The sequence below is a fragment of the Polypterus senegalus genome, chromosome 14, assembly GCF_016835505.1.
Source record: "Polypterus senegalus isolate Bchr_013 chromosome 14, ASM1683550v1, whole genome shotgun sequence".
NCBI classification, from domain to species: Eukaryota; Metazoa; Chordata; class Cladistia; order Polypteriformes; family Polypteridae; genus Polypterus; species Polypterus senegalus.
The window spans coordinates 18,415,742-18,439,282 of NC_053167.1; the positions used below are offsets into that span (position 1 = coordinate 18,415,742).

At 36.8% G+C, this 23,541-nt stretch overlaps 1 protein-coding gene across 1 annotated transcript in view; it reads left to right on the plus strand.

Moving 5' to 3' along the window:
• The window catches only part of LOC120515185 (probable phospholipid-transporting ATPase IIA), a 177,184-nt gene that overhangs the window by 75,164 nt on the left and 78,479 nt on the right, over window positions 1-23,541 (plus strand). The window contains exon 7 of the mRNA XM_039735937.1: window positions 18,245-18,339. Coding sequence (XP_039591871.1) covers window positions 18,245-18,339 — 95 coding nt within the window. The remainder of the gene's footprint in view (window positions 1-18,244; window positions 18,340-23,541) is intronic.

Sequence of the window (23,541 nt, forward strand, 5' to 3'; positions counted from 1 at the left end):
GTTGTTTACATCCATTTTTTGAAAATATGGCCCATTACACACTTCTTAGGATGCTATTTTTTCTTGCCAACCCATCACCGTGCATTCCATTAATTAAATATAGGAGTGTACCAAATTTGTCAGTACTTTTGACCCAGGTACCCACATGGAGCCAGGAAAAGCTGAACTGCAGCTTGACAAAGCTTGCACAAAGTGTCAAATGTTAGCTGCCTGGAACTGAAAATGGAGCAGTAAATTAGTAGCCAGGGAAATAAAGAGCTGCGAATGAGTAGCCAACTTCAGCCTCATCTCACTAGTGCTGTCTGAGAAATGCAGTTCATTTGTGGCCATTGCTTAAAGACTAAATGAAAATATTGGGAGGGAAATAGTTAAAACTTTAATTGACTATGAGAAAAGCAAGACTAAATACTTTGTTTCCCATGCTCGTTTTACTGCCCTTTTGTTCATGTTGCATTTTTTTTACAAGACAATTTAGATGTAAATTATCAATTAAAATATTTTAATTTTTTGAGCTGTCTCTAGTTTCTTACTACCAATAAGAAATACTGTAGTGTTTCAATGCATGTAAAACATCAATGCCAAAATAGCTAAGCCATCAATTAACAACCAATTTACGTCTTGGCCAGCAAATTCCAGAATTGTGCCCTTTTTCAGAAAAGATTTTCTCTTGATCTCAGTGAGTGGAGTACTGTAATTAAAGCATGTGACAAAATTCAGTACACAGTGTATATATTTCACTATATGTTTCATTATACAGTGTGTGTGTTTCAGTATATAGTAAGTGTTTAAGTATGAAGTATATGCATTTTAGTATACAATTGTATGGGTTTCACTGTAAAGTGTGTGCATTTCAGTTTAGAGCGTATCCATTTCAATACTTTGTGTGCGTGTTTCACCATATAGTGTAAAGCATTTCAGTATGCAGTGTATGTGTTTTAGTATACCATGTATGTGTTTCAGAATATAATGTAAGCATTTAAAGGTATATAATGTACTGTATCTGTTTCAGTATATAGTGTAAATGTTTCAGTAGGCAATGTAAGCGTTTCAGTATAGAGTGTACGCAGAGTTGACAATGATTTATGTCCTAAATGGCACCTCATACGTTTAATTTTTTTTTATTAAAAAAACACAATGTGACAATCTGGCATTTATCAAATCCAAAACAAAATATCCATTTACAAAAAGCTTAGACGGTAATGAAACATTTCCAAGTTAATGAAATACATAACATTTTAAATAGTAAAGTTCATTATTTTTCTTATTTTAAGTAAGTCCTTATAGCATTTACTGTCTAGGTTCCCCATTAAAAACAGAGTATGTGACCGTGCAAACAGTGGCACGACTGCACATGCTGCTTTAACCGGAAGTGCATCACATACCCTATTAAATGTAGGGTGGCAATGCTGAATGTCTTGTAAGAGGGAGTACGCTAAGGCGCAATGCTTAAAATGCCCAATTATTTTACATGTGACTGTTGCATCCTCTGCAACATTTCGCTTTGCAAAAACACCCTCTGTTACTGCCAGCTGGAGTGTATGAGCAACACAGGAAAAGCGTGGCACTCCAGCACCATCAATTCCTTTTATCATATTTTTAGCATTGTATACACAACTTTTCGGAATGGACAAAGTACCAAGCATTTCCTGAAAGGCATGTGCTATTGCCTGGCCTAGATTAGGGCCTTGCAACTGCTTTGCATGCTGCATAACCTGCTGGAGAGCAAACCTCTTGTCTATTCACTGTGCAGTCAAGCTGATGATAGATATTGGACAAACAGCATTGCTACAAATGTAAGTGGCGAAGCTGCCAGCTGTTATATTGAGCACTAAGCTGACATCTTGCTTGTTTACAAACTTGTGCATCCTTGGTAAGACAAACTCTGTGACATGAGCACGACTTGGAATGTTCCAACACATTCTGGAGGAGGTGAAATCCCACGTTATCAACAACCAACAGTGGTTGATTGTCAAGAACAATATACTGGGCAAGCGCATCTGTTATTTTCACTGCAAACATGTTATTGTTTGATATTTTTCTTCTCTTTGCTAGAGTCTGCCACAAAGGCAATTTTGGCCTGTGTTATGTTTACTTTTAGAGTTTCAAAGTCTGCTAGGCTTTGTTAATAGTACTGATTATAGATATCTGTGGATTTATATGAGTATTTACAGGAGTACTGTACCAAAATCCAGTACCAGTACTCTGAATACTTCTGTTAAAGGAGTTCGAGTAATTTAGACTGGAAGTTGTCTGTGACATATGCAAACAGCTTAACTCAAAATGCTCTGAGTATACAACAGTGTCATTCAGACGCTTCATGACATGGTTCACTATTTGGATTTTGTGGAGAATAAAGTTTACACTGTTTTAAATGAGATGTGTGTGATGAGCAATTTTTACCTGAATTACAGCATCCCTTGCATAGACCAAGAAAATATTCCATTCCTTAACTAAAATTGTAACTGAAAGGTCCCTTTCAAACTTTTCTTCAATTGTGGATCACTGAGAGCTATCTAGATAAAACTCAAGTTAATTAAATTTTAAAAGAACCTGCACATACGAGTGCATATAAATATTCACCTTTTGACTTCATTTTGGTTAGCTGATTTAAAGTGATGTAGTGTGTGGCACTACACTGTGTCAGTCACAAACCACATTATACTCACTTTTGAGAGAAAGCTGGTGAAACAAATATGCATAAATGTTAATTTACAATAGTCCATTTTTCCTGTGCCAAATGTTCATAAGTATATTAGATTTGAACATAACATTGTTACATATTAATTAACCAAAATAAATTTGTTTTTGTAACATATGACAAACATTCTAATTAGCTGATACATAATGTAATGATCAGAAACCCGAGGAGTAGCATGCTCTTCTTTTATGGAAGTTGCAGCACTCGTTAGCATAAACAAGTTTTTAACAGCCTGTTCTCTATCTTAAGTTCACATTGTAACAGTTGAGGAAATAATTGTATAATCTTAGAATAAATCTAAAGCTCTCATTTTTGCATTGCATGCTGTATTTAAATATGTATTCACCTACCACTGTCTATTCACTGTTTTTCAAATAACATAAATGAGGTGATTTGTATAATTAAAATGTCATAGGACAGTTTTTTTTTTGATCCTCATGCATGCTTTTGTGACATCACGACTGGACTACTGCTATGCACCTCTCCTTGGAGTGTTAGTTGTGCTTTGAACAGATTGTACTATGTCCAGAATTTAGCTGCAAGGGTTCTTACCCATGCTTAATCATGGAACCATATTACTCCCATTCTTCAACATTTGCATTGGCTCCCTGTGCAATATCTTATAAATTTATTTTTACTGATCGTCAAATCCCTTCATGATTTGACTCCTCTGTATCTTAAAAACCTCCTCTGCCACTGTATGGGTGACAGGGTATTCAGTGTAGTTGGTCGTAGACTATGGAATTCCCTGCCTCTGTCCCTGCAGACTTGCACTTCACTTCCAGCGTTTAAGAACTTGCTTAAAAACTCATCTTTTTAGAATAATATTGTCATAGTTTTATAAATATTTTTTGTTTAAATTTATACTTCAATAATTTTATTTATAAATAGTTTTTTTATTATTATTTTTGATTGTAAAGTGAATTTGGGTGTCTTGAAAGGCAATTACAAGTAAAATGTATAAATAAATGAATATGCCACTGCTTTAATACCAACATCTATCATGTATAGCACCCTTACCATTTTGACAAAAACAAACCATTCAGCCCAAAAAACTTGTCGGTCATATTCACCTGATTTCTCCAAAATTACATCATGCTGAATTTTGAAATCACCAAAGTAGTGATACTACAACTTTCAAAAACAGCTGATGATGAAACAGGTAAATCCTATTTTCTGGGAATGATTACTGGAGTATCTCAGTTTTACCAAACTATTTAGTGCAGGGGTTCTCAATCACAGTCCTGGAGGGCCGTCCGTGCTGCAAGTTTTTGCTCCAACCCAATTGCTTAATAAGAACCACTTATTGCTCAAATAACACTTCTGCTTCACTTTAGTTGTCTCACTCGTTAAGATTTTAAACCTTACTGCTTTTGTTAGTCTTAAACAGCTGTATTCTTGGTTTTTAATTGCTCCTAATTAGCAATAACATGCAAATGACAAAAGAGACCAGCATTTCTCCATTTAGCTTGTTACCATTTACACCTGTGTGTATTTATCATGCAGTATTGGGTAGTGATGGGCGGAGTGAAGCCTCACGAAGCATCAAAACATTTGAAGCAATTGTGTCAGAAATCGTATCGAAGCTTCGAAGCATTTGACACTCGCCTCTCTAGTGACCCCTCCTGGCGATTTTCATTAACATTACACAAACTCATGATCCACTTCAGTGACGTCTGTTAAAACTCTTATTGCTTTTATTTTTTCGCTGGTACAGACTGACTGGTACAGACTGACAACGAAAACAAGGGTTTGTCAGCAGCTTCAAGTGTCTGATGTCTAAAAAATATAAATATATATATATATTTCACTAACGCCGACAGGCAGAATGCACTATACGATAGCAAGAGTTAAACAAAATAAGATGCCTCACTCATGGATTCCCGGCTCTTTCAATTAGTATTTACTTTTGCACTGTATCATTATAATCGCTCCTGTTATTAGTATCATAATTAACCCTCATCTTTTCTTGAGATCACATTTAATAGCCTTAAATGTTTTCTTTGGTCTGATTTAATTAAAACAGAGTAGACGGAAAATGAAGGTTTATCCCTGTACTTTGCCATGATATAGGGAAGCACATCTGAGAAAGAAAAGGTGAAATCCTTAAATCACAGATGTTGTTATTCGATCAAGTATTGAAATATTTCATTTATTAATACTTTACAATATTTTGTGGAGCACAAAAAAATACTTTATAATATTTTGTGGAGCACAAAAGTAACGAGTTCGCTACAAAGAAAAGACGCCGTCTGTGGCTCAACTAACTAAGGTGGTTGCTCTTCAAATTCTGAGCATAGTGCAAGCCCGAGTTCGATCCGACTTAAAGACTTATCAAAATTAACAATGATAAAAAAAAAATGATCAGGAGTGAAATCTTTATAACCAATTGGAACTAAATAATTTTGAGAGATACTATGGAAGGATCGCGTAAGAGATCTGTTCAGGAATCATCCCCACTTAAAATCGCCATCAAAATACGATGTCTAATTGCGGACAGCAGCTCACGTATTTACATTAATCCTTCTTCTATTCATTGCCATTTGACGTCCATGAACCCCTCCATTGAATAAGGTGATAACAAACCCACTGTGCTAGATCAGGTTGAATTTGCTTTGCTGCAACAAACATTCAAAGGTGTCAATCCGGAGCACATCAGAGAGACTGAGAGACACGATCAGTTACCGGCACACCGAAACACAGACACACACAGGACACTCCAAAGTGAGCAGTGCACGTATCAGAGTCGGCATTAAAGATCCTCTTGAGTGCTGAGGCAACAAAAAGCAGCGGGATAAACACATCTGGACCTACTGTCGAAAAAGCATTTGCTTTTAACAGCAGTATCCGTCTCTTGTGAACACATTGTTCAAGGTCCGGATAGGTGATCAGTAAAACGTTGTCTTAGTCACAGCACCTTGCAATAATAAAACATTTCCTAAAACATATAGTTGTCCAGTCTGTATCATTCCTAAACAATCTTCCAGTTATAGTGGCGCAATCCCAGTTACTAACACATTTACATGCGTAGTACCGAGATCATGACGGGTCTCCGAAGCCTTCGACATGCGTAGTACTAAGATTGGATCATGACAGGGTTTCGAAGCCTCGAGCAGACATGGTCACTGGTTACTGAATCTTTGTGAAGCCTCAGCACACTCAAAGGCATTGACCTCTATATTTTGAGAGTCTATCTGATACTTAACTCTCTAGTTATATTTTGTAATTCGTATTGACATTACACACTTCAGTTGATATAGTTAAACTACAATTCAGGTAGTTGCTGAGAATTAATTATTGTTCTTGTGGATTGCTGTGATTTCCTTTGTCTGATACATAGTGTCAAAGATATATTGTATATCAACTTTATATATATATATATATATATATATATAGTGATGATTATTCTTCTTTAAAAGAATGCTACACAATACAAAACAAAGTTTTGGGGACCGTCCCCATATATTGTCGTCCAGACAATTAAAGAAAAAAATGATTCAAAGTCCCAAAACAAAAACAATGAACAGTTTTCTTGAGTCAAAATGGCGAATTTATACAGGAAAGGATTATGGGACAGGAAATTGTTGGCAAGAAGTGACGTTGAAAACAGGAACCGGAAACAACGTCATCATGATGGGAGAGAAGTGAGGTGGATTGATGGAGCCGGAAGTGACGTCATCATGGTGGGCCGGAAGTGACGTCGTTGCGGCCATTTTGGAATCTGGATGTGGAGGAATTATTTTTCTTCAAGTTTTCTGTTGAGCAAAAGAGATTCAGGTAAGTACCACGTGACAACCCTCTATCTCGCGATGTTTCACTCACCTTTAGGCTCTTTGACTGCCTCCTAATCGCACATGTGTGACTAATATATATATATATATTTATATATATATATATATATATATATATATATATATATATATATATATATATATATATATATCTCTATATATATATATATATATATATATATATCTCTATATATATATATATCTCTATATATATATCTATACTAATAAAAGGCAAAGCCCTCACTCACTCACTCACTGACTCATCACTAATTCTCCAACTTCCCGTGTAGGTAGAAGGCTGAAATTTGGCAGGCTTATTCCTTACAGCTTACTTACAAAAGTTGGGCAGGTTTCATTTCGAAATTCTATGCATAAGGGTCATAACTGGAAGCTATTTTTCCCCATATAATGTAATGGAGTCTTGAGTTGAGATGGCGTGGGGCGGAGTTTGTGTGACATCATCACGCCTCCTACGTAAGTGCGTAGAGAACAAGGAAGAACTCCAAACAGCGATGAGCACAAAACGCCATTTCACAATTGAGAAGGCAGAAAAACATTATGAAGCAAATGATGCATACAAGCATATTCATAAGTACAGCTACTGCGGAAACAAAGCATGGCGTGAACCGTAAGTTTATATTAAATTAAGTTCATAGACAGGCTGCCACTAGCGTTTGTAATTTAGTGCCTGCCCATATAAGGCCGTCCATCAGCGGCAATCCAATACAAACACTGCCGGTAAATGTTCACGGGTGAAGGACTGTGCTTATGCAGAGGAAGATGAGATGGTCAGGGTGGTGTTTGGCACAAACTCATTGAAACTGCGAGAGAAACTTTTAAGTGCCGGGTCTTAGCTGACATTACACGAGATGGCACCAGTACAGCTGGGAACCTTCGATGCAAGAACACCAAGCGGCTCACGTGAACTGACGCAATGCGCAGACAAAAGCAACAGTTCCAAAGAGTGCTGAACAAAAACCGAATTACACAATTGAGAAGGCAGCAAAAAAATATGAAGCGTCTTATACATACAATCATATTCATAAGTGCAGCTACTGCGGAAACAAAGCACACGGTGGAAAAAGTGAATGTCCTGCTAAAGGAAGACAGTGTAAAAAAACGTGCATGCAGTTTGTCACGTCTCAGATAAAGAGGAAGACGAGCTGTTTATTGATGCAGTAAGGAACTAATCGATGAATGAAACCTCTTATCTTTACAACGATTGACAAACACGGAATGTAACTTGAACACATCCTACAAATACGAGCCTGATTGAAAGAAATAATGATAATCAAATCCTTGATGACAGCAACATTCAATAACACTCACAAAACAATTACTGTATATTGACAATCATGTTACGTTATTTTTAAAATGTTCCCTTTTCTTTTTCATAACTTCTACTTCTCCACTGCGGTACACGGGTATATATATACAATTGTATATATATATATACCCCAATCTACAATACATACTTTAGCATAGACAAGCCACACGCTGTGGCGCAATTGTAGAGTCTTCGCCTCTAACGCCGACATTCGAGGTTCGATTCCCGAGAGGGGGTGTACTGACTATGTACGCGCGCTACCCGATTCATTTTACCTTCGCATCTCCTTGGTTTGGGACGTATGAAAAATATTAGGTTAACGCAGAATCATGTTACGTTATTTTTAAAATTTTCCCTTTCTTAGCACAAGCACAGCTGAGAAGCTTCGATGCATGTACTCCATAACGCTAAAAATAACGCATTTAATCACACTTTCAATTCCAAGCAAACGGGAACTTTTGTCAATGCATGATTTCCTGGTACATCCATTACACTGATGCACACATCACAGCTACAAAAATGTTAGAGTCGGAATAAAGCGCGTTCCTACGACTGATCATTTCGACTACCCGAGCGAAGCCTTGATAAAAGCATGGTTTTGTGCACACTGAAAAGCAAGCAAAATTAGATGCATTACAGAAAGCGGACTTTGTGGCTCTTACTGGGGATCATTGGACTTCCGTGACCGTTAGTAATTCTAAATACATCTAATTACAAAATGTTCAATGATCACACTGTTTTAGCCTAATGTACAAAATAATTTTGGCTAATGTTACTCAGAGTTTAAAGAGTAAGCTGGTCAAATTACCTTTTATGTTTCTGACTTATTTTTTTAAGAAGAAAACTGCACTTTATGTTGAAATTTTGGTTATTATTATTTAAAGACAATACTATTCTGAAAATCTACTTAAAGTACTTAAACTACCACTTTATTTTTAAGTCTGCCCAATTTTAACCAGGGATGATATTTTTGTTTCTGTTTTGAATTCAAATGCAGTTTAAAAGCTTTTTTTTTCAGAAATTAAAACAGCTTCAGTTTACAATATTCATGTCCATGTCTATTATTTGATTCTGTCGCCCACTAAAACCGTTTTAAATTAAAAAAAAAAACATTTGCGATTTGGGGCAAATTTATGTAAGATTACATACGATTAATCAAGATTAATTCTTACACAGCCTCTAATTAATTGGATTAATTTTTTAATCGAGTCCCACCTAATATATATATGTAGATATATATATGTAGATTTGTATATATATGTGTATATACAGTATATATGTAGATATGTATATGTTGTATATACAGTATGTATATATGTGTGTGTATATATACAGTATGTGTATATATGTATATGTATATATATATGTATGTGTGTATATGTATATATATATAACTATATATGTATGTGTATAGATGTGTGTGTGTGTATATATATATATATATATATATGCCAGCAACACTCATGACAATGACAAAACAATTACATTGTCAATCATGTTACGTTATTATTAAAATGTTTCCTTTTCTTTTTACTTCTCCGCTGCCAATCGGGTATTTTGCTATATATATATATATATATATATATATATATATATATATATATATATATATATATATATATATATATATATATATAATAGATAGATATGACAACAACACTCATATCAATGACAAAACAATTACATTAACAATCATCTTACGTTATTTTTAAAATGTTTGCTTTTCTTTTTCATAACTTCTTTAACACACTACTTCTCCGCTGCGAAGCGCGGGTATTCTGCTAGTATATATATATAAAAAGATTAGGTAAATCGTGCAACCTTTTTATGAAACGCTTAATTTTGTTCAAAACCGTATGTCATATAGTATACATCTCTAAATATATATTTTTTCGTCTTCATTAGGAGAATACAACAATGATATCTCCTGTCAATTAAACCAATTTAACGTGTATATGTCAAACAACATATTTCTACATCCGCCACAGTAGTATTAGTTCAGTTGTGCGGAACTTGTTAATTATCCCGATTAGGTGGCTCAATGGTATTGCAACTGTCTCTCAGTAAAAACACCAGGGGTTCCTGTCATTTATCCTCGTCTTGTGAAAGGTTTTTTTCAGTTCCTCCATTTAACAATATTTTCAGCTTGGATGGATAGCGAGCTATCGAGGGAAGGTTGGGCCGCTGTAGTCGGGCAGGGGGCACACGTTCCTAATTATATTGTGTATGTAAAGAGTTTCACTGTAAAACGTAATAAACTTCATACTTGTGTGTTTGGAGACCCTGGTGTCGTACTGAATTTATATTGTAGAAAAACAAACTACTGTGCAGCATGACTAAATGTGTCTTTTCGTTTCTGATCACTATATGGCAATTCCAACTTGGGACAATTCGCTATAAACAGTTTCAGCCAATCAGCTCCTTCTAAACATGCAGAATGACAGCGTAAACCCTTATTGTAACGGCACAGCATCTTCGTTTCAGTCAGTAATTGTCCTGTTAGACAATTTACTGTTAAGTGCTGCTTGAGCTACCGTTTATAGTACTACAGGTGGCCTACCTAGTTCTTAAATTGATATTGAAATGTACACACAAGTCTCTTAAATTATTTATTGAAATGCCTACATTTACAGTGTCTATTTTAGGAAGTCATAGTTTTTACTTTTTCCCGTTATTAGGAATTATAATTTCTCAGTGTCACATATTATTCGTTACTACTCGCAAGTCCCATATCATTGAGATTCTGTTTTATATTCTATATAAGAAAACTTTTTAAAAGTTGCGTTAATTGAACTGACTATAGCAGACTTGTCATCTTCTTAAAATGACTTTATTCATTTGATATTGACAATAAGGTCAAAAATCAAGGAGGATTTCAGTTTGCATTGACTGTGCTTTCTTTTTTTCGTGACATCGCGTCAGTAGAGAGTGCATCACGTTAACAATGCATTCTGTCCTAAAAGACAGCGCACAAGCTTTTTTATATTTCCTAAAGGCTTATGTGTCTCAATTTGCTCATTTAATATATTTTGACAGTGTATTTTAGTGAGAATGATTATAAACATTTTACCCATGTTCATTTCCTATGTAGTTATGTAACGTTTGGTGAGAATAAATAAAAAGTAACAAAACGTATAATAGTTATGTTGCATTGTTTATGATTAACAAAATTCATAGTTTATCTGAAATGTTCTACTTATACTGTCGATTTATTCCACTTCTGAAGGTGTACATTGTCGGTTTTCTCCATTGCATTTGCCCCCCAAGTGTAACGTGTGCCAGTGCAACTGAGGGGTGGCAGACGAGCTCACGTAATCTACAAGGCACATTCTCACCCTGATGGCGAGGCTCTTGTCATGAATACTCCCATTTTGTGCTTTTTCTCGTTCTTGCCAGTTTACTATTATTATTGGACATGTATGTAGAGGAAATGTGTGTCTTATTTTATGTCTATGAAAGGAAGGATGATAAAGCCTTGAATGAAAATGAGTGTTGATGCTTTGGGTAACAAGACAGGTTAAGGAGCAGAGAACGTTAAATGTGACAGTGACTGCGGGGGATTGTGTAACTGGAAGATGGTTTAAGAATACAGAAACGACAAAAGCTTAGTCTATCAATAATTCTATTTACTCCAATGATTTACTCTGTTGTGTTGCAGTTCGGAAGATTACTTATTTAAGCGCAGCCTTTGATAAGATGCATTCAGAAGGAAAGGATGTTGCTGACAAAGTCAGGTACTTTTTTGCAAGTTTGGCTCCAGATGTGCTTATCCAGCTGCTCCTTGTCAGTTCTTGAGTGATCTTTATGTTCACCTCTGGATGAATTCGCGAAGTTTCTTTACAACTTTTTTGTTTCATTAACTCAGAAATCCCGAGGCTTTCCTAAAATTGCAGAAGACACTGTTGATGGCACTGATTCTGTTTTGTGATTAGTTATGCAGCACACACTTTTACTCGCATTGCTTTTTGGAAATCAGCAATACAAATCAGCTACAGATCTGGGAATCACTGAATAGTAAAAACGTTTAATGAGGAGTATCTTGCGCATATACTGGTGTAATGACCACGTTGGCCTTAGTGAAGTGTTTCTTAGCTTCTCTGATATGATCGACATGGAGTAGAATCTGGATTATTATAATACATGCTACCTTACGCAAAATATGCTCATCAATTTATTACAGATTCTAGGTGGACACGATTCCACACCAAGGAAAAAGGTGCCCCATGTAAATTGTTCATAATGTCTCCAAAATAGATTTGTTAACTTACAGACAAGTACTACATAACTGTTTTATACAAAATCCTTATTTCAACATATGTGAGCCCCAATTAGGATTTGAACTCGCGTTAGCGCACTTTATCGCTGTAGCACGAACAATCTGCTTTGCTTTTGGAGCCAAAGCAATTCACCAGACGAGTAACTGACCAAATTGACTGATGACTGCACAGATATCAATGACGTCATTACGCTAGCGCGCCTCAAAATCATGTGACGGGTGCATTTGAAACAAGCCTTGAAGTGGCGCTTCGAAAGCTTGACACAGTGTCGAAACCTCAGTATCGAGTGGCCCATCACTAGTATTGGGTTTAATTAAATACTTGGAAGGAAAGTAAAGAGAAAAAAAGTGAAGGACAGAGAATTACTCATCCATTTTATTCCTCATGTCATTTGGATGATATTCTTAGAAAGGGGAATAAAATGTAGGATATGAGAATTACCAGACATAGCAGAGTTAAGGCACCAACAAGCTATGAAATTAAATGTATTGGCAAGAATTGCTTTCTAATTAAGCAACCAGGTTAGAACAGAAACCTGCAGCCACTGCAGCCCTCCAGGACTGTGATTGAGGACCCCTGATTTAGTGTCATTCCTTGAATACTGACAGTATACTGATTATTAGCACATTTTGAAACAGTTTTGACAAACACAGGTCATTCAGCCCAACAAAGCTCACCAGTCCTATCTACCTAATTCTTCCTAAATAACATCAGTTCAAGTTTTGAATGCCCCTCAAGTACTGCTGTCTACCACACTACTTGGTAACCTATTCCACGTGCTTATAGTTCTATGTGTGACGAAAAATGTCCTACCGTTTGTGCGAAATGTGTCCTTAATAATTTGCAACAGTGTCTTGTGTTCCTGTTAAACAAATTTAAAAGTAACAGTCTCAATCTACTATACTAATTCATTAAGTCTTGTCTCTTCTTGACCTCTACTTGTTTAAACTGAAAAAATTCAGCTTCTGAAATCTTTCCTCATAACTCATACCTTGCAGTGTCTAGTCACTCAATGAATGTGCAACCTAGTCACTCTTCTCTGGACTGTCTTTTTTTTTTTTTTTTAAGATTTCAGTTTATTTAATCTATACAGTACTTCTCCCCCTACAATTTCCAAATCATTCAGTACATCCTTAGTAGTTCCTCTTACTGCTGGGAGACTGTCCACTTCCTTACATGTGAAAATTTAAGACAAATGCAAGTCTAGAGCATTTGCTATTTCGCTATACTTTATAGTTTAATTTTTTTCCCATACTATTCTTAATCCACTTCACCCCCTCTTTGACTGTTGATTTACTACTATAATACTGAAAGACTCTTTTACCTTATCTGTAATATTTCACTCTTAAATGTTGCCCTCATGCTTTCATATACTCTACAGCTACAGATGCATCTTTTTCATTTCCTTATCAACCCACTGCGGAGAGTTTTTTTTTCCCGTTTTCTACTATGTCTAAATTTTGGGATTTGTCTGTCCTGCATTATATGTAAAATGTTTTAAAACCTGTTCCATTGCTCCTTGACTGTCTCCAAACTTAAGCTTTCCCCAGTTTATCCCTGTTTGACTTTGCTACATCTATTCAAAATTTGGTTCACCAAAGTTAAACTTAATAGTTTTAGTCTTTGCATCTGTGCTAAGCCAAAGCACTGAGAGTTGTGTTATATTATGGTCACTTGACCCTAGTGGTTCAGTCACCTCTATTCTCTGAATTCTATCCTGAATATTACATAAAACTAAATTTAGACAGGCTTCCCCTTGTGTTGGTGCTTTAACATATTGTGTTAAAAGCCATCCCTGATTAAATCTGAAAACTCCTACTCTTTAAGGCAGGGGTCTCAATCTCCTGCCCCGCGGGCCATTTCTCACCCCCTCTTCCCACTGGCCAGTATATGACGTCAACAAAATAATGCAGTCCAGCCCGTGAACAGTAAATTTATTTAACTATTTTCACCTACTTCCTTCTTTTACTCGTTTAAGTCCAAACAAGTTTAAACAAGTTAACACGTTTTTTTTTAAATTAACGTAAATCTTTCAGTTCTGTCATTTGTTTTGATAAAAAGAAAGCAAGTTTTTTTTTTTGGGAATTCATTTGCTTGGTTGTCAATAAAAAAAAATGTCTCTTTCCAAACCAGAAAAGAAGGTGGATGCTGAACACAGACAATGGACATTACACTATTTTTTTGTGGAATTTACTGGAAATCCCATTGTTTTGAAAGAATATAATCTCAAACACCATTACTCGACTAAACATGGAGAACAGCATGATAAGCATAAGGGAGAAAAGAGGGAAAAACTAGATTCGTTGCTACACAAAGGCCTGAAATTACAACAAAGTCTTTGTCGCAACGCAAAAAAGGGTGATGATGGTGCAGTGGAAGCAAGTTATTTGGTACTGTAAGTGAGTTAATCGCAAAGGCAGGAAAGCCATTCACCAAAGGGCAGTTTCTTAAGCACTGTATGTTAAAAGTTGCTGAAATATTGTGCCCAAAGACGGGCTTGTTCAAAAATATCTCCTTATCAGCAAACACCGTGGCAGAGTGAATAAGTGAGTTATCAAATGACATTTATGATCATTTACGCGAGAAAGCTAAAGTTTTTACTGCATACTCCATGGCTCATGACAAAAGCACCGACAAAACCGACACTGCTCAACCAGCAATTTTCATTAGGGGTGTTAATTCTCACTTTCATGTGACTGAAGAATTGTTAAGTTTATGTCCGATGCACGACCGTACCACAGGCAATGATATATATCAGCTTCTGTGTTAAGTGATTGAGCGTGCTGGTTTGCCATGGAACAAACTGGTAGGCATCACCACAGATGAAGCCCCGTCCATGACAGGCAAACAAAATGGACTGATAGTGTTGGTTCAAAAACAATTTCAAGAGAAAAAAGATGATCCAGCAGTAGTTTTAGACTGCATTGTTCATCAGCAAGCACTTTGCAGCAAATGTTTAAAATTTGAACATGTTATGTTTGTTGTTTTGAAATGTATTAATTATATCAGGTAAAGGAGTTTACAGCATCGCCAGTTCAGAGCCTTTTTAGAAGAAATTGAGTCAACGTATGGTGATGTACTTTACTTTTCTGAGGTGCACTGGCTCAGTAGGGGAAATATCCTAAAGAGAATATTTGTGTTGAGAACAAAGGTGAAAAATTTCATGGAAGATGACAGAATAGATGTTCCTGAGTTGGAAGATCCACAATGGGTCAAGGACCCTGCTTTCTTAGTGGACAGTACACAGGAGCTGCACATACTTAACTTGAAGCTCCAGTGCCTTGATCAGCTCATCACAGCAGCTTTTGAAAGTGTGAAAGCCTTCTCCACAAAATTGAAATTATGGAAAACACAACTTTCTGCCAAAAATCTCACTCCATTTCCCAACGTGTGGATCTCTTGTGGAGGATGGCACATCATTCAGAAGTGATACATATACATCTGCTTTTGAAAACCTGCTGCAGGAATTTGATCACCGTTTTGCTGACTTCCAGCTGTTTGCAGACCCCTTTTCAACTGATGTGGAGAGTGTTCCAAATCGAATTTATTGACTTACAGTGCAATAGTGAGCTAAAATCTAAGTTCTGTGAGGCAGAGGGAAAAGCAGACTTGACTGGACGGTTTCTGAGAGAATTACCTTCATCCTTTCCAGAGCTGTCCAAAGTGTTCATTCAGGTAATGTGCCTTTTTTGAAACACATATCTGTGTGAGAAACTTTTCTCAACTATGAACTTTAATACATGCAAGTACAGGTGTAGGTTTACTGATGCTAATCTTGAAGATGTACTCAGTTTCCACTACAAACTCCAATAGGGCAAATGTGGCAAGACTGTGTGAGCAGAAACACTGCCAGGTTTCTGGGCAGAAATAAAATACAAGTTCAAATGTATTCAGGTATTGCATGTGTTAGGTTAACACAAAATGTAGTTAATTTATTTAAGTTAAGTTAATGAAAAAAGAAATACACATTTAAAAGTAATACATTTAGAGTACAATTTGCATTTTGAAAAAATATTTCAGTAATGGAAGTAAAAATAGATTTAAAGAATATTACTATCTCTTGTTGAACTTGAACATTCATGACATGACAATACTAGCAGTGGCTGAAGCCAATTTGATTTTGAAATCCCTGCTTTAAGGAGTTAGCCCAGTTAATATTTGGATAACTAAAGTCCACCGTGACTATAATAATACCCTCAAAAGTTACCCTTTTAATATTATTAACAAAATGAACATTGAAGTTACTGTCTGCATTGGTTTAATGTGCATACAAAATGGTCTCTATCCCCAATGCATTCCACATGAATGCAGTTGTCCTCATTAGGCTGTGGCTCATCATCCAAGAAAACTTAATCAGAATTGAAATCCTACATAAATGACAACACTCCCCTTTTTCCTTTTTTTGTACATCCTTCCTAAAAATGTGTAACCATCTGCAGCATGTTATAGGTATCCCCATCATTGTTGTTTAGCCAGGTCTTTGTTATTGCTATAAAATTCTCATTATGCTCTGCTACATATACTGTAAGTGCCACCAATTTATTTTATTTTTGGTACTTCTACCATATTATTTTAATATGTTACTTATTTTACTTTAGCACTTTAACTTTGGGCTACAATTTAAGTTGTTATGCATATATGTTTTTAAAATCTGTTCAACCCTTCCTGTCATGCTCTGATTAGTGCAGACTTTCCTTAGTGCTAAGACTTGTTTTATCAAGTAAACCTTTTTTACACACAATGTGCTTCTTACTAAGAAAACTCACTTATTGAACACATTCTGTCACCAGTTATTTACTTAATCACTTGCTGGTTTCTATTACTGTACATAAAGTTATGCTTTCTTACTTAAAAATGACTGTGTATGCTGTTCTTTACTAGCTCCAAAGCTTTCCAGTATGAGTGCTATATAGTACTCTATCCAATTATTCTTTATATATTTTAAGTTCTACTCACCAAGGAATCGCTGTTTCTCTTAGGTCTTCATCGCTGTAATGGCAGTTATTTATTCACTGACTTTCTGGTTTGTGCAAGTGTTTTCTCTATTCTCGCCCAGCAAATGCTACGGGCTTGAACACAATTTTTTTTTTTTTAGACGCTAAGCCAGTTTTGCTTCTGTGCAGGTGAAAGAAAGACCTTTCTAAGGCTATAAAAATTCCTGCATTACTCCAGCTAATTCCTGCTTACCAGCAACCAAAAAGCAAGTTTGTCAGGAGTCAGGATGAAAAGTTGTATTTTAATTACCTCTCACACAGCAGTAATGCAAGAACACTCAACACTTAAGTTGCTTAAGAATGGTTGTATTCTATCAGAATTGTTGATTCTGTTAATAACCTGTTGCTGTCCTTTGTTTTATCAAATTTTGTGGACATTCTTAAGCATACTTTTTGTTAGCATAAAGTAGTGTGGTAAAGAGGTATCTCTCATAAAGTTTCTTTAAGTGGATTCTGTAAATTTACATAAAAATCTGCTTAATCAAAATGGGTATAAAATTGGTGTAAATTATATGTTCACATTAATTCAAGTGGTAATTTAGTATTAAAGAAAATTAAATTTGATATGTGGAACAGTGATGCAGCGATTAGCCCTGTACATTACTACTACTATTGACACAGACAACAATCGGATGTACTATTCACAACAAGGATGCAAGATCCATGATACAGTAGTGCTTAGTCCATCACTATGCTACATACAGTATATCAAAGTGTATATATGTGTATGTATGTATGTATGTATGTATTTGAATATGTGTATGTATGTATTTGAATATGTGTATGTATGTATTTGAATATGTGTGTGTGTGTGTGTATGTGTGTATGTATGTATGTGTGTATGTGTATATGTGTAAATATATATGTGTGCATATCTATGTACATATGTGTATGTGTATATAGTAAATCTACTTAGACTTCAAATTATTAGTGATATTAAATATTTAAAAGTACAGTTATTTAAGGATTCAGTACATATTCTTTTAAATTATGCCTGCACATTTTGAAGTAAAAGGTAGACATTATATTTGGAAGGAATAACTTTATATATTTTAAAAAAAGTTTAGAATAGTACTGCTGTTAATAATTGTCAGTCATGAATAAAGTTCAAAAAGATATTTTAACAGTCAAAACTCTTTATTTCTTTATTTTTAAAGGCTCTTGCTTCCTACGCACAGATCAGCTTGATGGGGAGACAGACTGGAAATTACGGCTTCCTGTCTCTTGTACGCAAAGGCTTCCTACTGCAGGTGTAAGTGCCACTAACTTTGAACATTTAATGTTATACTAGATTTTTTCCTTCCTGGCAGATGTTTGAATAAACTGGGTTTGATCCAACATTTTCATGCTATTATAGGCATTTACCATTTCTTCTTTCAATAAGGCACATTGCATAAAATGTATATTTTTATATAAAAATATACGTATGAATCAATTCTCCTTAATATCTAGTTGCAATGAAATGTAATTCAGATTTTCAGGGAGTCTGTGCCAGCAGCCTGAATCAGGCAGTAGTTTGTCTTACAAAAAAGTAAATCTGTTTAATTTTCATTTCCATATTTTTGACTCCTCTCACATTTACATCATTTTGAAATGCTATTGGCAACTATAAATTTGCCCGGTAAGAGTGAGTGTTAGTGCATGCTTACATTGTGCCATGTGGTTGACAAGCAAGCCAAATTAGGTTGGCTACTGCTTTGTGCCTGTAAATGTTCGCTTAATTTCTGATTATCTGTGATCATGAAAAGAAATAATAAGGTCTAAGAAAATGGATGGATTCAGTTACGTAATAAGTCCTCTGACAATAATATTTAATCCCCCTTTAAGTGCAGTATGGTAAAAGATAAGATGTTTAAAAGGCTTACAATAGGTTATCTCTTTAAGTAATTTTTGAGCAGTGGACTGAATGAGAATAGCATTAATTAGATCCCTTCGTTTCCTTACAACAATATAATGTGGAGCTTGTTGAGCATTTAATTATTGGGATAGACAGTGCACTTGAGGGACAGAAAGTGGTGATTGGAGCAGGTTTCAATAGACATGTTGGAGAAGGGAACAGAGGAGATGAGGGGGTGATGGGTAGGTATGGTGGCAAGGAGAGGAATTAAGAAGGTCAGATGACAATGGATTTGGCTGAAGGAGATGTCTTTGTCGACCTGGAGAAAGCATATGACAGGGTCCCTCGAGAGGAGTTGTGGAATTGTATGAGGAAGTTGGGAGTTCCAGAGAAGTATATAAGAGTTGTACAGAATTTGTACGAGGGAAGTGTAACAGGTCTGAGGTAGAAGTAACAGGTGCATTCAGTGCAGTGTAAATTTGCTGTCCCCTCAAAATAACTCAACACAAAGCCATTAATGTCTAAACCACTGGCAACAAAAGTGAGTACACCCCTAAGTGAAAAATGTCCAAATTATGCCCATAGTGTCAATATTTTTTGTGGCCAACATTATTTTCCAGCACTGCCTTAACTCTCTTGGGCATGGAGTTCACTATAGCTTCACAGGTTGCCACTGGAATCCTCTTGCACTCCGCCATGATGACATCACAGAGCTGGTGGATGTTAGAGACCTTGCGCTCCTCCACCTTCCGTTTGAGAATGCCCCACAGATGCTCAATAGGGGTTAGGTCTGGAGACCTGCTTGGAGAGTCCAGCACCTTTAACCTCAGTTTCTTTAGCAAAGCAGTGGTCGTCTTGGAGGTGTGTTTGGGGTCGTTATCATGTTGGAATATTGCCCTGCGGCCCAGTTTCAGTATGTCACAGTACATGTTGCCATTCATGGTTCCCTCAATGAACTGTAGCTCCCCAGTGCTGGCAGCACTCATGCAGCCCCAAACCATAACACTTCCACCAGCATGCTTGACTATGGGCAAGACACACTTGTCTTTGTACTCCTCACCTGGTTGCCACCACACACGCTTGACACCATCTGAACCAAATAAGTTTATCTTGGTCTCATCAGACCACAGGACATGGTTCCAGTAATCCATGTCGTTAGTCTGCTTGTCTTCAGCAAACTGTTTGAGCACATGCACTCAGCTTCTTTGGTCGACCATGGCGAGCCCTGTTCTGAGTGGAACCTGTCCTGTTAAACTGCTGTATGGTCTTGGCCACTGTGCTGCAGCTCAGTTTCAGGGTGTTGGCAGTCTTCTTATAGCCTAGGCCATCTTTATGTAGAGCAACAGTTCTTTTTTTCAGATCCTCCGAGAGTGCTTTACCATGAGGTGCCATGTTGAACTTCCAGTGACCAGTATGAAAGAGTGTGAGAGCGATAACACCAAATTTAACACACCTGCTCCCCATTCACACCTGAGACTTTGTAACACTAACGAGTCACATGACACTGGGGAGGGAAAATGGCTAATTGGGCACAATTTGGACATTTTTCACTTAGGGGTGTACTCAGTTTTGTTGCCAGTGGTTTAGACATTAATGGCTGTGTGTTGATTTATTTTGAGGGGACAGCAAATTTACACTGTTATACAAGCTGTACACTGACTACTTTACATTGTATCAAGGTGTCATATCGTCACTGTTTTCCCACGAAAAGATAAACTATTTACAAAAATTTGAGGGGTGTACTCACTTTTGTGAGATACTGTGTATGTGTGTGTATACATATATATATATATATATACAGTACAGGCCAAAGTTTGGAGACACCTTCTCATTCAATATGTTTTCTTTATTTTCATGACCATTTACATTGGTAGATTCTCACTGAAGGCATCAAAACTATGAATGAACACATGTGGAGTTATGTACTTAACAAAAAAAGGTGAAATAACTGAAAACATCTTTTATATTCTAGTTTCTTCAAAATAGCAGAGCGAAGGCAAAGGGGCCAACAAGTGCTAAACACCTCTGGGAACTCCTTCAAGACTGTTGGAAAACCATTTCAGGTGACTACCTGTTGAAGCTCATCGAGAGAATGCCAAGAGTGTGCAAAGCAGTAACAGAGCAAAGGGTGGCTATTTTGAAGAAACTAGAATATAAAACATGTTTTCAGTTATTTCACCTTTTTTGTTAAGTACATAACTCCAAATGTGTTCATTCATAGTTTTGATGCCTTCATTGAGAATCTACCAATGTAAATGGTCATGAAAATAAAGAAAACACATTGAATGAGAAGGTGTGTCCAAACTTTCGGCCTGTACTATATATATATATATATATATATATATATATATATATATATATATATATATATATATATATATATATATATATATATATATATATATAAACTGCTCAAAAAATTAAAGGAACACTTTGAAAACACATCAGATCTCAATGGGAAAAAGAAATCCTCCTGGATATCTGTACTGATATAGACTGGGTAATGTGATGCCACATCGTTTGATGGAAATGAAAATGATCAACCTACAGAGCCCTGAAGACGCCCCAAAAATCAGAGTGAAAAAATTATGTGTCAGGCTAGTCCATTTTGCCAAAATTTAATTGCAGCAACTCAAAATTGTACGCAGTACTTTGTATGGCCCCTGTGTTCTTGTATACATGCCTGACAACATCAGTGCATGCTTCTAATAAGATGACAGATGGTGTTGTGGGGGATCTCCTCCCAGATCTGGACCAGGGCATCACTGAGCTCCTGGACAGTCTGAGGTGCAACCTGGTGGCATTGGATGGACCAAAACATAATGTCCCAGAGGTGTTCTATTGGATTTAGGTCAGGAAAGTGTGGTGGCCAGTCAATGGTATCAATTCCTTCATCCTCCAGGAACTGCCTGCATACTCTCACCACATGAGGCCAGGAATTGTCGTGCACCAGGAGCCACTGTACCAGCATAGGGTCTGACAATGGGTCCAAGGATTTCATCCTGATACCTAATGGCAGCCAAGGTGCCTTTGTCAAGCCTGTAGCGGTCTGTGTGACCCTCCATGGATATGCCTCCCCAGACAATCATTAACCCACCACCAAACTGCTCATGCTGAATGGTGTTACAGGCAGCATAATGTTCTCCATGGCTTCTCCAGACCCTTTCACTTCTGTCACGTGCTCAGGGTGATCCTGCTCTCATCTGTAAAAAGCACAGGGCACCAGTGGTGCATCTGCCAATTCTGGTATTCTATGGCGAATGCCAATCAAGCTGCATGCTGCTGGGCAGTGAGCTCAGGGCCCATTAGAGGACATGGGGCCCTTGGGTCACCCTCATGAAGTCTTTCTGGTTGTTTGGTCAGAGACATTCACACCAGTGGCCTGTTGGAGGTCATTTTGTAGGGCTCTGGCAGTGCTCATCTTGTTCCTCCTTGCCCAAAGGAGCAGATACTGGTCCTGCTGATGGGTTATGGACCTTCTATGGCCCTCTCCAGCTCTCCTAGATTAACTGCTTGTCTCCTAGAATCTCCTCCATGCCCTTGAGACTGTGCAGGAGACACAGCAAACCTTCTGGCAATGACACGTATTGATGTGCCATCCTGGAGAAGTTGGACTACCTGTGCAACCTCTGTAGGGTCCAGGTATCGCCTCATGCTACCAGTAGTGACACTGACTGTAGCCAAATGCAAAACTAGTGAAGAAACAGTCAGAAAAGATGAGGAGGAAAAATGTCAGTGGCCTCCACCTGTTAAACCATTCCTGTTTTGGGGGTCATCTCATTGTTGCCCCTCTAGTGCATCTGTTGTTAATTTCATTAACACCACAGCAGCTGAAACTGATTAACAACCCCCTCTGCTACTTAACTGACCAGATTAATATCCCATAAGTTTCATTGACTTTATGCTATACTCTGATTAAAAGTGTTCCTTTAATTTTTTTGAGCAGTATATAAGTATATATATATATATATATATATATATATATATATATATATATATATATATATATATATATATATAAATATAAATAAATAAATACAGTGGAGCCTCGGTTTGCGAGCGTAATTCGTTCTGGAAACGTGCTCACAGTCCAAAGCACTAGTATATACAAGTGAATTTCCCCATAAGAAATAATAGAAACTCAGATGATTCGTTCCTCAACCCAAAACTGTTCATATAAAAATGATTAATACAAAATATAAAGTAAAAATACATAAAACAAATTAACCTGCACTTTACTTCTAAAAAGAATCATGGCTGGTGTGGGTGAGTTTCTAAACTCTTGTGGGATTCCACCCAACGGGACGACACACGGAAGAGCGTCCCAAAGCAATTGCAGTCTCTCAGCGCTGTAGCAGTTCGCCGTATAAGCGTATCCAAAAAGATCGTGGACGTGCTATAAGCGCCTGCCGTCAATGGGTGATACAAGGAACATTATAAAGATCCCGCTACAATAAATAACCATGCTGTTGCTGTTTCAAGCTGAATAAAGCTGGTGTTGTTAAAGTACCGAGACTCAGCTTCGTGTTTTGGGGCGCAAGATGGGGTCTTGCACTTCACAGCGCACACACACACAGTCACAATGCTGTAGTAAACAGTATACGCTCGTATGGCTGT